This window comes from Podarcis muralis, chromosome 13 (assembly GCF_964188315.1).
Source record: "Podarcis muralis chromosome 13, rPodMur119.hap1.1, whole genome shotgun sequence".
Lineage (NCBI taxonomy): Eukaryota > Metazoa > Chordata > Lepidosauria > Squamata > Lacertidae > Podarcis > Podarcis muralis.
Window position 1 is genome coordinate 46528318 of NC_135667.1, and position 15996 is coordinate 46544313.

General features: G+C 45.9%; 1 protein-coding gene across 2 annotated transcripts in view; it reads left to right on the forward strand.

Moving 5' to 3' along the window:
- LOC114581624 (putative protein PTGES3L) overlaps nucleotides 1-15996 on the forward strand; it is a 39139-nt gene that overhangs the window by 12270 nt on the left and 10873 nt on the right. The window contains exons 1-6 of one of the 2 annotated variants that reach the window (XM_028701979.2): nucleotides 5935-6082; nucleotides 9395-9523; nucleotides 10962-11121; nucleotides 11259-11316; nucleotides 15102-15258; nucleotides 15343-15459. In XM_028701979.2, coding sequence (XP_028557812.2) covers nucleotides 6044-6082; nucleotides 9395-9523; nucleotides 10962-11121; nucleotides 11259-11316; nucleotides 15102-15258; nucleotides 15343-15459 — 660 coding nt within the window. In that variant the 5' untranslated portion in view covers nucleotides 5935-6043. Of the gene's footprint in view, nucleotides 1-5934; nucleotides 6083-9394; nucleotides 9524-10961; nucleotides 11122-11258; nucleotides 11317-15101; nucleotides 15259-15342; nucleotides 15460-15996 lie in introns of those variants that run through there. The other variant, XM_077917548.1, reaches the window with a different exon arrangement.

Below are 15996 nucleotides of genomic sequence, written 5' to 3' on the forward strand. Positions count from 1 at the left end.
AAAGATTTGGTCGGTTTAGGAATCAAAACGGTTCCAGGTTGGCCTTCCTGTGCTGATCTATGTACGTGCTTGGTTGGTACACTTATGAACATTACCATATATCTAAGACCATAAAATTCCTATCACAAGTGTTGCCGGGCTGCGAAGGAGAGATCCAACATGCTTGACCAGGTACACTAGCAAAGAAGCTCAAAAGATGCCAATTGCTTCACTGACACCCTCAGATAGGAAAGGCTACGTTTGATTTGTTCTTCCTCCCTGTAAATCTAGGTTACTGTGGCTGCAGAATTCCTGACTGCAGATAAGGATTAAAAATATAAGTTAGATGGAATGTGGGGAGCCTTTGGCCTGCCAGATGTTGCTGAACTACAACTCCCATCAACCCCAGCAAATGTGGCCAGTGGACAGGGGTGATGGGTTTTGGAGTCCAAGGATGCCTGGAGGGCCCAAGTCTCCCAACACTTGAGCCTAGATCCTTCCCACTACAATCTCAGCCACCAGAAACAAGCATAAACCAAGCACTACTAAACTCACAGTAGGTCTACCAAGCTGCAGTGAAAGGCCAAGAGAGGGAGGTAAAGAAAGCATTCCTGTCATATCAAATTTCCAAGGCTTATTTCATGTTGTCAGTTTGGTAAATGTGGGCAAAATGGGGTAGGCATACATAACAAAAAGCTTGGAACCTACAACACAAGCCTAACCATGTCTACTCAGAAGTAAACCTAATTGAATTCAGTTAGGGCTTGAATGGGGTTAGGATTGCAAATTCACTATGGAAGAATTGGGTTTCAGGTCAGATTGTCTGCCCATGCTTTTGTCCCTCCCCACCAGGTTACAGTGGTGCCTCGCAAGACAAAATTAATTCGTTCTGCGAGTTTTTTTCGTCTTGCGAATTTTTTGTCTTGCGAAGCACGGTTCAAAAGAAGTTTTGGGAAAGCTTCAAAAATCACCAAAGTCTTCAAAAACCTCAAAAAAGGCTACCACACCGCGTGCAACTGCACCTCTTCAAGCAATGCACCCTGGGTATTAACGGTTTTAAGAAAAAGGAAACAAACTTGCAAGACGTTTCCGTCTCGCAAAGCAAGCCCATAGGGAAATTCGTCTTGCGAAGCAACTCAAAAAACCAAAAACCCTTTCGTCTTGCGAGGCATTCGTTTTGCGAGGCATTCGTCTTGCGAGGTACCACTGTACTTCTTATGCACCATACGAAAGATGGAAGTATGCTGTTCCATAAAAGCAAAGCATGATCCACTATGAAAAACAATATTAAAATATATTATGCAGTCCAAAAAGGAGGGATCAGGTGCCTATTCAGGTAGAATGACACTGACTAGCTCAAAAGTACCTGTTCATTAAATGCAAGGACTGTAATACTTGAAAGTTAATGAGGTATGCAGTTAGCATGACACGCCCAAAGTTTGCAAGAGTTCACTAAACATGGCCTTGGGGAAATGAAGCGGCTAATAACTTAACAAGGCTCACTGTATATATGCCCACTGACCTGTAGGTAAGTCCCATTCGAACTATAATGGGGCTTAATTGTAAGTACGGCGGTACCTCAGGTTAAGAACTTAATTCATTCCGGAGGTTCGTTCTTAACCTGAAACTGTTCTTAACCTGAGGTACCACTTTAGCTAATGGGGCCTGCCGCTGCCCTGCCGCCACGCGATTTCTGTTCTCATCCTGTAGCAAAGTTTTTAACCCGAGGTACTATTTCTGGGTTAGCAGAGTCTGTAACCTGAAGCGTCTGTAACCCGAGGTACCACTGTAGTTCTATGCAGGATTGCACTGGCAATCTGTTTCAAAAGACCATCATGAGCCAAATTGCACATAGAATGTCAACAGCCGGGTGGGCTTCTGGCTTCATATGTTGGTATCTGTTTCAGTAAGAGTCATCACCACCCTGAAGCTGGCAAAAATGGAACACCTCTTCTGAGAATGTAAGAACCAGGCCAATGGCTCATCTAGTTCAGCATCCTGTTCTCACAGTGGCCAACCACAACCAGGTGCCTTTGGGAAACCTGTCAGCAGTCGCCCCTCAAGCAGTTTCCAGCAACTGGCATTCAGAAGCATGACTGCCTCTGACCATGAAGGCAGAATATAGCTTCCACCATTGGTAGAAGCCATGGAAGAACTTCTTATCCTCTGTTAAAGTTGCTCAAGTTGGTGGCCATCATTGTCTCCTGCAGAAACGAGTTCCATAGTTTTAACTACAAACGCAATTGATCAAAGAATTACTTTATATTCTGTCCAGAATTTCATAGGAGGCCCATTGTGTGGTTAACCCAATGCTTTAGAAACCTGAAGCCACTGTAGCTACCAGCACTAGGGATCCTTCCTGCTAGCTTGTAATATTTATTCCTTGAGGGAACCATGAGTCTCCAAGCAACAGTTTGGTCACTGAACTGAATAGCTGATCATCATCTTAAGGTGAGTCTTTTGATTCAAAAGGGGTTTCTAAATGTGATCACGCAGATCAAGAATAAAGAGAGAGAGAGAGAGAGAGAGAGAGAGAGAGAGAGAGAGAGAGAGAGATCTTGCCAGGTGGGCTATGCCACAAAAGATCGGCAGTATGCTGTCCTGGGTTGGGTTTGGAAAAAATCAAGTCTATCCTACCCTGCTGCCCTCTCTTTAATTTAAACACATTAGGAAAATCATGTTTTTCATCAAGAACAGATATATTATTGTTAAGGCATCTTCCATATTACAAAATCTCCAAAATCTGTATATTGATTAGGCTCACCAAAATATTACAAAATAGTGCACAGAGCTTTTGAGTTCTCTTCATCAGGCTAGAGGTTGAAAATAAAAGCAAGGGGGAGGGACAGAAAAATAATATTTGGCTAGTGCTAAAGCCAAGGCTTATCGGGAAGAAGAAACATGCAACACCTAGCAATGAATGTACAAAAGTCAGCTGTTACAAATGCATTATGTTTCTTCTTCCCAACCGGCTTCTAACTCCCCGGTAAGCCCTGGTGCAACCTGAAACCTGCAGAGCCTCCTTTGAACATCTGCTAACTTCCCCTCCAAACCAGCTTCAGACTCCTGCCAGATGTAGACCTAAATCATAGCTGTCAACTTACAGATTTGAAAATAAGGGACCAGCAGCCAAAATAAGGGACCTGCAGCCTCACCTGTTCCAGGCACTCCAGTCTTCCTGTCCTCCTGCAGTCTGGTCAAACTCATGCTGGTAGCTTCGAGAACACTGTCCAACCAACTTTGTAACCAGAGGTTCAACTGAATAGAATCTGAATCACATGCACCACAAGGCCTATGTAGCCTCAGCTTAAGATGGCTCCGAGGCCTGGCTTTGCACTGCAAAGTTTGCAGCAGCACGTGCAACAAAATGGCGTCCAGCATTCAAAAACCCCCTCAGCTTGCATTAACTAGCCACACACAAGGCATGCAAGCTCCACCCCCCAGTCGTTCTTAGACTTCTTATTGGGTGAGCAACACAGCCAAGCAACACAATTGGAGCCTCCCTCCTCCCTGGCCGGCAGGGAGAGGAGCAGCTTCCTTTGAAATTTAAGGGACATCATTTAAGGGACATTTAAGGGACATCTATCAATAAGGGACAGCAGCAGGACATGGCGCTGGAATAAGGGACTGTCCCTTCAAATAAGGGACACTTGACAGCTATGACCTAAATGGCTTTACTATCAGCCAAATACACACACACAAATATATTCTTCCAACCCACTTCGGCTCCCTTGCTTTGTTTACCATTGTAGCCTGATGGCTTGCATGCTTGTACGCTAATTTGATTGGCCTGATAAAAGAACTGCCCAAATATGGGGTTTTTCTCCTGCTGCTTTTAATTTTCACGTTACAAAACGCTTTGCAGTCCTGCTTGCGCCAAATCCCTCCACTCATTGGCAGCAGCAGCTGACCAATTTCAGATCACACTGCTTTGTACAGCAATTACCCCCTTTTTTCCAGACCTGCTTCCTTCCAAAAGAACAGCAATTTTAGTCACACTGTTAATTGTTGTTGTAGTTGTTGTTGAGTCGTTTAGTCGTGTCCGCCTCTTCGTGACCCCATGGACCAGAGCACACCAGGCACTCCTGTCTTCCACTGCCTCCCGCAGTTTGGTCAAACTCATGTTGGTAGCTTCAAGAACACTGTCCAACCATCTCGTCCTCTGTTGTCCCCTTCTCCTTGTGCCCTCCATCTTTCCCAGCATCAGGGTCTTTTCCAGGGAGTCTTCTCTTCTCATGAGGTGGCCAAAGTACTGGAGCCTCAGCTTCACGATCTGTCCTTCCAGTGAGCACTCAGGTCTGATTTCCTTAAGAATGGATGCGTTTGATCTTCTTGCAGTCCATGGGACTCTCAAGAGTCTCCACCAGCACCATAATTCAAAAGCATTAATTCTTCGGTGATCAGCCTTCTTTATGGTCCAGCTCTCACTTCCATACATCACTACTGGGAAAACCATAGCTTGAACTATACGGACTTTTGTTGGCAAGGTGATGTCTCTGCTTTTTAAGATGTTGTCTAGGTTTGCCATCGCCTTTCTCCCAAGGAGCAGGCGTCTTTTAATTTCGTGACTGCTGTCACCATCTGCAGTGATCATGGAGAAAGTAAAGTCTCTCACTGCCTCCATTTCTTCCCCTTCTGTTTGCCAGGAGGTGATGGGACCAGTGGCCATAATCTTCATTTTTTTGATGTTGAGCTTCAGACCATATTTTGCGCTCTCCTCTTTCACCCTCATTAAAAGGTTCTTTAATTCCGCCACACTGTTAATTAGCATGCGCAAATTAGCACCGGCGCGCCCCCTCCCCACGCCTTCCCATTGCAAGGAGCAGCGGCAACTGTAATAATTCCCCCCCCCCCACTCGATCAAAGGTTTGCCCATGGGATGCTTATGTGTGTGTACTGTGTGGTGATGGTGAGAGAGCAGGGCTGGCCCAATATATTTTGGCACCTGAGGCGAACAAAATGGCGCCCTCTCCTCCCAGCCAGGGGAAATAGGGGTGAATCAAGATCTACATCAGGAATAGTGGGGAAGGGAAATAAAGATCCTACATTGGGATCTGCTGCCTCTGTGGACCCTGTTGCCTGAGGCAATTGCCTCATCTTCCCTCATGGGTGGGCCGGCTCCGTGAGAAAAAGTTTGAACATCTTGAATAGCAATAGCTGAGGAAAATCCCTTTTCACAAACATGTAAGGGCCTCCCCTGCTCTGTACCTCCATATGGAACATTTTAACAACTACCAAACACTCTTCTACATTGGCTTGGAAAATACACATTTTCTGTTATTCTACGGCTGCCAAAAAACTGACAGTTGCTGTTTTGCTAATAGTTTTTATAGATCATAAAACATTATTGTTTGGACAAGCAGCCTGCCGAAATGCTTAGAAAGCTGGTCATTTTATCCCACTTTTTTGGAGTTTTAAACTTTTGCATGTTTTGTAGAGTAGGGTTTGTGAATTTTTCTCGGTTTTATATTTTTGTAAACCGCTTTGAGGGTTCTTTTCTTTTTTTAGGAAGCAAATGCATAGCTGTCAACTTTTCCCTTTTCTTGCGAGGAATCCTATTCGGAGTAAGGGAATTTCCCTTTTAAAAAGGGAAAAGTTGACAGCTATGAGCAAGTGGTGTCTAAATTTTGAGAAATAAACAAAGAATGGCTTTTGCTTGTGCTTGCAGGATTTATGCTGTACTTGGTTATGCTCTTGTTATGTCTATTGTTAATTTTATTGTCCAGTAAGGCAATTCGGGATTCGTTTGACACAGAAATATAAGCCCACTTGAACCAATGTAAGGGGGAGGCTTCTTTTTCTGCTGCACCAGCAAAGGCCCCGCCCCGAGGTCCGCTTTCCCTCACGGAAGAGCGCAAACGGCAGGCAGAGGAGACCGAGGCCCCGCCCCTTTCCCTTCGTCAGCTAAGCGCAAGGGAAACTCGCGGCAAGTTATGTCCTTCGCCGCTCGCCTTAGGCCGGGCGGAAGTGACCCGTCACAGCTGCTCTTTCGCTGCGCCTGAAGCCTAAAGGTGCCCACCAACGTGTTCCGGTGTCGCTGGGGTCCGACGCTGCTGGTGGCTCCATGGCGTTCAAGTGCCAGCGGGACAGCTGGGTCCGGCAGGTGTGAAAGGAACCGAGGGGATTTGGGATTTGGGGTGGCGCTCGTTTCCGTTAACTGCATATATACCGTTACAGTTCGTGCCAATTTGCATCATTGCGGATGAGAGCAAATTCGCATCGATGGTTCCTGTAAGGTTGCCCATGAAGACGTGCAGACAGTGGTTGAAAAAATGGTTCCTTACTCCTTTGGCAGCAGAGAAAACCACCAACAAGCTTTTAATGGGAGATCAATCAGTATTTTTATTTTGTGTTTTTTATATTGTATGTTTATGTTGTGAATCGCCCCGAAATCTATACTACTACTGCTGCTAATAATAATAAGAGAAAAATTGCTTCATATAAGGTGCTTTCCTCCAGCCCAAATCGGATTGATTCTCTCTCGCTCCTCTTCTGTAGCCCTATTTACAGGTCCTAGCATTGTTATTTTGTATTCAGTCAATCAATCAATCTTTATTACGATCCAGAGACCCAACAAATTGTTACAAAGCAATGCACAATTCAGACAGCCTACCTGCAGGTTAAACAAGCATTTCGTTCAGACTTAAAGATAGGGGTCATTGGTTCTTGCAACCACCGATAAAAACTTCATCACTGCTAATGTTCTAGCGTTTGTCCGGTCTTCCAATAGGAACCTGACATAGTGAGCCTCTGATTTTCCCGGTAAAGGTACCAGCAAGGGTAATATCAGTTCAGCCCTGGCTTGCTCATATTTTGCAAAGTGCAGCAAAATATGTTTTATGGAATCGATGTCTTGAGCACACCCGAGCAAAGTCTGTCCTGATAGGGAACTCCTCTCAACCTGCCATCCAACACTGCAGAAGGAAAGGCATTATTTTTTATTATTATATTTATATCCCACCTTTCCTGCAAGGAGCTCCAAAGTGGCATACATACCCTTCCTCTGTTTTCTCTTCAGCAACGACCCTGTGGCAGTGGCATAGCGTGGGGGGGTGCAGGGGGGGCCGGCCGCACCGGGCGCAACATCTGGGGTTAGGGCAAATCCACGGGTTAGGGGGCGCAAATCCACGGGTTAGGGAGCGCAAATTACTTGCCTTGCCCCGGGTGCTGACAACCCACGCTACGCCACTGCCCTGTGGGGTAGGTTAGGCTGAGAGGCAGTTACTGTCCCAAGATCACTAAGTGAGGTTCATGGCTGAATGAGAATTTGAACACTTTGCTGGTCCAGTATTATAGCCATGCCTCACCTCACCGGCTTTAGTCTCTGATACACAAACAGCAGGCATGCCCTGGGGGAGGTTTATTATTATTTATCATTTACTATCTTTATATGACCCCACTTTTTCTTCAAGGAGCTGATGGTGGTGTACATGGTTCTCTCCTTACTCATTTAATCCCCCACAGCAGCCTTGTGAGGTAGGTTAGGCAGAGAAGCAGTGACTGATCTGTGAGCTTTGTGTCCAAAAAGGGGATTTGAACCCCAGTCTCCCAGGTCCTAATCCAATGCTCTAACCATTATGCCCAGTGCCGGATTTACGTTTAAGTTAAACAAGCTGTAGCTTACGGCCTCCACTCTCTTGTGCCCCCCCAAAAAATTAAAGAAAAAATCAGGATGTACATTTCCAAAATATAAGATAAAAAACATACATACAGCAACCGTGTTTTGTGTTGTGTAGCCTCCTATGATGTAAGTAATGGAGCCTGCTCCCTAAAATATCACTAGTTTGCTCATTTCTATATGTAGGGTGCCTACATTCTGCTATTTATAATTAGTTTATTTATAAATGGTTTGCATTATATATTTACACATATTATTATTTCATGTTATATTTACACATATTATTATTTCATGTTATAGCAAGTTTCTAGAGACTAGATTATGAGTCTTTGTAAATTGTGTTTCTAAAGGAACTTTTGTTATTGCCAAATGCAAATGTGTTTGCATTATTAAGTTTGTAATGAATAAAAAATCATTTTAAGTTAGAGCTTAATAATTATTTCACTATTAATATACTTCTTCTTAATTGTATTTCACTATTAATATACTTCTTCTTAATTGTATTTGAGTTCAACAATTACTCTGATAAAGTACATATTTTGTTATGTGCAAATGGCTTTAGATATTTATTAGGTCCATAAATTACCATATAGCATGTATTCAACACAAAAAACAGCGACAATTTCTTGTTGACAAAGGACAGCTGGACATATAAAGGGCCTCATTACCTTCAGTAGCTTAGGGCCTCATCAAACCTAAATCCGGCTCTGATTATGCCACACACAGTTCTTCCATGGACTAAACACTTATGAGGCTGAATGTCTGCCAGTAAGAGATGGTGTAGCACTGGGTTTTTCTGCATCAGCCATGAGTTGATGACCTTTTGTGGTGGTTGTTCCTTCCAACCCTATGATTTTGCAGTTTTAGGTGCATGCCACCTGGGGCTGGGATGGCTGCATTTCTGTGTTTTGCCTAGCGCATAGCACATCAGTGGACCAAGCAATTGGCTGTCATTCAATGTGGCTTCACAGAATCTGATACAGTACAATGGATGCTCAAAGCTTTTTGCAGAGTGCAATAAAGTCATCATACAAAAAAACAGATACAACATATCTTAAATCAACAGGAGAGGAAGGAAGCTACAGCAAAGGGGGATTATGAATTGCAAAAAAAACCCCCACTTCTGCTAAGAACACAGCCTTGTAGTTGTGACTCTGGCATCTACAACAGAGGCCTTTAAGGGTCTGTCTCTTGTTCCTTTCTCTAATTTTGAAGATAAGTGAAAGTATTCTGTGAGGCATTTGGGCATTGAATTGAAAGTATGCTTCTACAGTTGTTTCGCTTTTGAATTGCTTTAGTAAAATGTTTTATAATATGTATTAAAAGTGAAGAATGACTTCATTTTGCTTAAGTTGATTTGGAAGCATTTATGTTATAAGGTGAGATAGAAATAATAAATACAATAAAGAGATAATCTAAAGATACTGAAAATACTCATTGTATGTTCTTCTTGAAATTAGTGGACCTAAGTTAGTCATATCCACTAATTTCAGTCAGTTGGTTTTGAATGTGACTAACTTTGGCTATCACCTATTGTTGTGACAAAATTCATGCAAAAAGCCAGTTAGAAGATAGTAAACTATGCTCTGCTTCACAGTACATAAAAGGGAATTTGCCCTGAAGAAAACTTTTGCTAGAAATCGTTGGCTTTAGACATGCTGAACCATCTGGTCAGCATCTTTAGATTCCATCTCTTTAAGTTTAGTGCATACCTTTCATTACCTCTGAACCTAAAGACCTCCAGATCTTTAGTGAAGCTATAGTCACGCATATTCCCCCCTTCTTTTTCCTCCCCAGTTCACTACACAGGTGGTCTCCTGCTGCCCTGCAAAACTGTCCACAGAAAATGGTGGAAAGAAGGAGACACTTCAGGGATTCCATGTCATCTTGGAAGACACTATTCTTTTCCCAGAGGGTGGAGGGCAGGTACCAATCTTGGTTCTTGGTCAGAAAGTGGAACCTGTTTGGGGGGTTCTAACATATTGTATACATCTTAATATGCTACTAGGGATTTACTGTTGACCTAGTTCTTGAAACTAAGACTTGAATTGTTCCACGGAATTAATAGAAATGTGTGATCTCCTGTTCACTCTTAAATCCAGATCTTGTCTGTGCTTCTTTTATATGTTTAAGCCAGCAATCCTAAACACACTCCAGTTTACTTCCAAATAAAATCTTATTACCAGGGCTTTTATTTCAGTCAAAGTTCAGAGTACCGTATTTTTCGTCCCATAGGACGCTCCGTCCCATAGGACGCACCTAGTTTTTTGGGGGGGAAATAAAGGAAATCCCCCCCCCCCAAAAGCAGGTCGGGGAAACCGAACCAGGTCGAGGAACAGCGGGATGGCGGCGCTGTGCCTCCCTGCTGTCCCCCGAGCTTGTGGGGCTGGCCGATGTCTGCCCGGCGCGAGGGGCGCTCTGCTTGAGGGTGCCCCGCCCGCTGGGTGGCAGGCTGCTATCCGCAGCGTTGGGAGCCCTGCGGGGAACTCCTGCAGGGCTCCCCATGCTGCGGATGTCTGTCCGGTGGGCTGCCTAGGCTGCGGATGTCTTCCTGAAGCGCCGGGCACTCTGCTTTCAGGGCGCCCGACGCTCCGGGAAGCAGGCTGCGGATGTCTTCCTGAAGCCTGGAGAGCAAGAGGGGTCGGTGCGCACCGACCCCTCTCACTCTCCAAGCTTCAGCGAAAGCCTGCATTCGCCCCATAGTACGCACCCAGATTTCCCCTTCATTTTTGGAGGGGAAAAAGTGCGTCCTATAGGGCGAAAAATACGGTAGTTGAAATCAGTGGACTTGGGTAACTGAAGTGCATTGATTGCAATGGGTTTATTCAGTGTGTGATTATTACCTTATATTTATAATCTCTATAATAATCAATTAATGTATCAATGAGTATCAGGAAAGAGAACATATATGAACATAATGAGTAAAATGTGCGATAGGTTAAATAATGTTTAGAAGCACGAGGGGTTGACGGGAAGTCATTGGACCTTTGAGAAGAATGTGATACAATGTAATAAGTATATATTTTTTATTCTTTATTATGTATAATTTTGTTACATGTTGCTTTCTTATTTTCTTGTTTTTTTGTATACAATTTCAATAAAGCAATTTAAAATGCAAAAAAAAATCTATAATAACAATCAAAACTTTTACTTGGGCTAATTAATATTGTGACGATAATTCAGAGAACCTCTGCACAGCAATTGCTTCATTAATCAAATTTGTGGTTTTTTTTAAAGAGGGTGGTATAGCATTTGCTCAGCTTCGCAACTCACAACCATTGCCATTTTACACATGCTTTCGTCTGCTACAGCAGGAGAATATTCCCCCAAAGCTGGGCTGGTGACTTTAATTTCTTTTTTCCAGCCCGATGACCGGGGGCTCATTAATGACATCCCAGTATTAAGGGTCACCCGACAAGGTCCAGATGCTCTACACTTTGTCCAGACACCCCTTGAGCCAGGGAGCGAGGTGCAGCTGGTGCTGGATTGGGACCGGCGCTTTGACCACATGCAGCAGCATTCAGGTAAGAAACCGATGGAACGAGATGCCCACACATTCAGACTGATCATCAAAAAAGACACATTTTTAATATATATATAGATTTAAATCTCCTAGTGAGAAGGAGAAGGAGAAACTGTCGCTTATAATCGTCTCTTTTAGGGCAGCATCTCATCACAGCTATTGCGGATCTGATGTTTGGATTCAAGACGACATCATGGTGAGCGAGGCACACCTCTGCCTAATTGCTTTCCTCCCTGCTTGTGTGTGTTCTGAGCATTTGTATGAGTCTGAGAGAGGGGAGCTGCAAAACTGTCAGGGAACTGTCATCGGAGCTAGAGGCGGAGGGAGGGCTCCAGAGGGATGCCGGAGAGGGTCCTAGTAGGGAGAGAGGCAGCCCATCTACGGGGGAAGGAAATCAGCGTAACACCAGTGGAGAAGGGGGGCAGATGGGGGAATCGGAGGGGAGGCTCCAGGACTCCTCACCGGAGACCAGCGGAGAGAGTACGGGTACTCCGCTGCCCACACCCTCCCTGCGCAGGAGACTTCCGCGCAGGGAGAGTAGGAAGAGACTTGGCGTCAAACAGCTTTTATGCTGGAAAAGGTTCAAGAGACGCCCACTGACGGATCCTGCCAGCGACTGAGACAGCCACGAAACTTGAGGCTGTCCGGACAGAGAGGGTTCAACCAGGTAACCTAGCCAGGAGTGGCGGCAACTTACGCACGAGCAACCCATAGAACCATTACAAAACCCTCGAGAGAAATTGGGGCACCCAGAGTGGCAAGAATCTTCATAGATCACCATTGGAGTATTTACTGTACTTTTCCGTGTATAAGACTAGGTTTTTTTTACAGTGGTACCTCAGGTTACATATGCTTCAGGTTACAGACTCCGCTAACCCAGAAATAGTGCTTCAGGTTAAGAACTTTGCTTCAGGATGAGAACAGAAATCGTGCTCCGGCGGCGCGGCAGCAGCAGGAGGCCCCATTAGCTAAAGTGGGGCTTCAGGTTAAGAACAGTTTCAGGTTAAGAACGGACCTCCGGAACAAATTAAGTACTTAACCTGAGGTACCACTGTATGTGGAAAACTGTGGGTCATCTTATACACTATTTAAAAATAGTCATGTCTTATACATGAGGGCATCTTATATACAGAAAAATACGGTAGTAATAACTTCATGAACTGCTTGGAAGGAGGACAGATTTGTGTAACAACCTTGGACCAGAGTTCTTTTCGTATTTGCTAATACTTAATACGAGAATTAACTGGGTGGGTTAGGGATTCCCCCTGCGTGTGAAGACAGGCTCTGGTGGACAGACAAGGCCAGTAGTGAGTCCAGCAGTTCAAGAAGGACACTGACAAACTGGAACGTGTCCAGAGGAGGGCAACCAAAATGGTCAAAGGCCTGGAAACGATGCCTTATGAGGAACGGCTAAGGGAGCTGGGCATGTTTAGCCTGGAGAAGAGGAGGTTAAGGGGTGATACGATAGCCATGTTCAAATATATAAAAGGATGCCATATAGAGGAGGGAGAAAGGTTGTTTTCTGCTGCTCCAGAGAAGCGGACACGGAGCAATGGATCCAAACTACAAGGAAGAAGATTCCACCTAAACATTAGGAAGAACTTCCTGACAGTAAGAGCTGTTTGACAGTGGAATTTGCTGCCAAGGAGTGTGGTGGAGTCTCCTTCTTTGGAGGTCTTTAAGCAGAGGCTTGACAACCATATGTCAGGAGTGCTCTGATGGTGTTTCCTGCTTGGCAGGGGGTTGGACTCGATGGCCCTTGTGGTCTATTCCAACGCAATGATTCTATGATTCTGTACATGCTGCAGAGGGAAGTGAGGGGCAGTTGGGGCTTGTCAACCTGGCCGTCTAGGAGAAGGAAATCTGATCCTTAACTTCCACTGCCTTGCGGGATGTCTTGGCGAGAGGAAAGGGCTAAACCCTACTCCAATCCAGAGTGAAGTTCCTATGACAGTTGGAAGGCTCCATGTATGCCGCCTCCTGGCAACTCCAGCACCAAACTGGTGCCAAATGTCTTGCTCTGCTTTCCTTTGGACCACGTCAGCGAGGCCGAGAGGGGGGTCTTGTCGTTTGGGCAGCCCAGGACCTGCCTACCCACTGCCCTGGGTGGTCACTTGGGTGCTGCTAACGTAGCAGTTTGACTTCACCCCCCAGAGACGCACTCCATTGTCTCTCGAGACAGGCGGATGCCAAGAACAATATCTAGGTTATTAATCAGTAATGAAACTGATACAGACAAATCACCAGTACTCCACACAGCAATAGCAGTAGCCATTGGAATATGAATAGGCACCATGCATGTTTCTGTAGCTTAACATTTCCTGGGTGGAGTTTGTAGGTTGCAAGGAGAGATATCTGAAGGAGTGTCTCCACCCTCATCGTTCAGCCCAGACACTGAGGTCCAGCGCCAAGGGCCTTCTGGTGGTTCCCTCATTGCAAGAAGTGAGGTTACAGGGAACCACACAGAGGGCCTTCTCGGTAGTGGCGCCCGCCCTGTGGAATGCCCTCCCTTCAGATGTCAAGGAAATAAGTAGCTATCTTATCTTTAAAAGACATCTGAAGGCAGCCCTGTTTAGGGAAGTTTTTAATACTTAATGCTGTATTGTTTTTAACACTTGATTGGAAGCCGCCCAGAGTGGCTGGGGAAACTCAGCCAGATGGGCAGGGTATAAATAATAAATTATTATACTATTATTATTATAAGTTGTTCCTTTCCCCACAGAGTCCTATTGAGAAGTCACTTCCACAATTTCCTACACCAGCAAATCTCCTACAGACTTAATACAGTCATACCTCTTGTTATGTTTGCTTCAGGTTGCACGTTTTCAGCATGCATCCCGCAGCAACCCGGAAGTACCGGAAAGGGTTACTTACGGGTTTCGCCGCTCGTGCATGCGCAGACGCGCAAAATGACGTCACGTGCATGCGCAGAAGTGGCGAATCGCGACACGTGCAGACGCGGGTTGTGTTCCTTTTGTGTTGCGAACGGGGTTCCGGAAGGGATCCTGTTTGCAACCAGAGGTACCGTTGCATTGTTAACTGACAAGGAATATGTTGTTGTTGCTTTAACCCAGAAGCAAAGGTGAAAATGAAATCATTGTGTAGTCATGAAGATGCATCATCTGGGAAGCTGTGCCAGAAACTCCAGCGGGTGCAGAATGCTGCAGTGAGGCTCCTCACGGGGTCTCTGCCATGGGAGCATATTCACCCAGTGCTTTTCAAGCTGCACTGGCTCCCGGTGGAGTACAGGGTCAGATTTAAGGTGCTGGTTTTGACCTTTAAAGCCCTTCACGGCCTAGGACCCTCGTACCTACGGGACCGCCTCTCCCGGTATGCCCCACGGAGAGCCTCAAGGTCCATAAATAGCAACACCCTAGTGGTCCCGGGCCCTAAGGAAGTTAGATTAGCCTCAACCAGAGCCAGGGCCTTTTCAACACTGGCTCCAGCCTGGTGGAACGCTCTGCCTCATGAGACCAGGGCCTTGCGGGATCTGATTTCTTTCCGCAGGGCCTGTAAGACAGAGTTGTTCCGCCTGGCCTTTGGCTTGCAGCCAGTTTGATTCCCTCCCCCCCTTTCTTTTTTCCTTTCTCCTCATGTGATGAGGCTGCATTTTAATGTTTCAATATTTTAATGTTGTATTTTAATCTTGTTTTTAAGTTGTATTCATTCAACTTGTTTTTATTATTGCTTGTTAGCCGTCCTGAGCCCAGCCTTGGCTGAGAATGGCGGGGTTGTTGTTATTATTATTATTATTATTATTATTATTATTATTATTATTATTATTATTATATTTTGAATAGGGATTTGTTCCCAGGGAAAACGCACAGAGGATGGCAGGCTTAGCCTAGTTTCTGTGCAGTAACCCTTCCTCAGAGGCTGATGCTGGAGGGCTGGGGGCAGAGGGAGCTCTCCTGTGCACCCAGAGCTATCTCCCGTGTGACTTAGGGAACACGCCGTTTGCCTCTCTCCCACCCTCGGCAGGGAGCTAGGTCGCCAACGAAGCACTATAGAGCTGGACACCCCCTCGATGACAGCAGATCAGGTGGCAGCCCTTGAGCAGAGCGTGAATGACAGAATCCGAGCCAGGATCCCGGTGGTGGTGCGAGAGCTGGCAGTGGGCGACCCTGAAGTTGAGCTGGTAAACAAGAGCGTGCGGATCGTGGCAAGAAGAGGGAGAGAGGTCTGCTACATGTGGTTTTCTTAACCTTGCACTGCATTGCAGGTGAGGAGCCGTGGATTGCCGGACGACCACACGGGGCCCGTGCGGATTATAAGCATCGAGGGTGTCGATGCCAATATGTGTTGTGGCACGCACATCTCTAATCTCAGTGACCTGCAGGTGAGAGTCATGGGGGTGGGGGGTGGCTTACAGCACCAGGATCAAGGTCTTTGCCAGGTTGGACCCCCCCCCCCAATGAGCACAGGAGTGCCTTGCCACTCACATCTGTTGTGAGAACACATGCTGCCCCTTCGTGACACATGAGAAGCTGCCATTGGTGTAACACTGGGCTTCAGTAAAGCAAATAATTTAATTAGACAGCGCCCTATATGATATTGGGGGCGCGGGGGGCGCTGTGGGTTAAACCACAGAGCCTAGGGCTTGCTGATCAGAAGGTCGGCGGTTCGAATCCCCCGACGGGGTGAGCTCCCATTGCTCGGTCCCTGCTCCTGCCAACCTAGCAGTTCGAAAGCATGTCAAAGTGCAAGTAGATAAATAGGTACCGCTCCGGTGGGAAGGTAAACGGCGTTTCCGTGCGCTGCTCTGGTTCGCCAGAAGCGGCTTAGTCATACTGGCCACATGACCCGGAAGCTGTACGCCGGCTCCCTCGGCCAGTAAAGCAAGATGAGCGCCGCAACCCCAGAGTCGGTCACGACT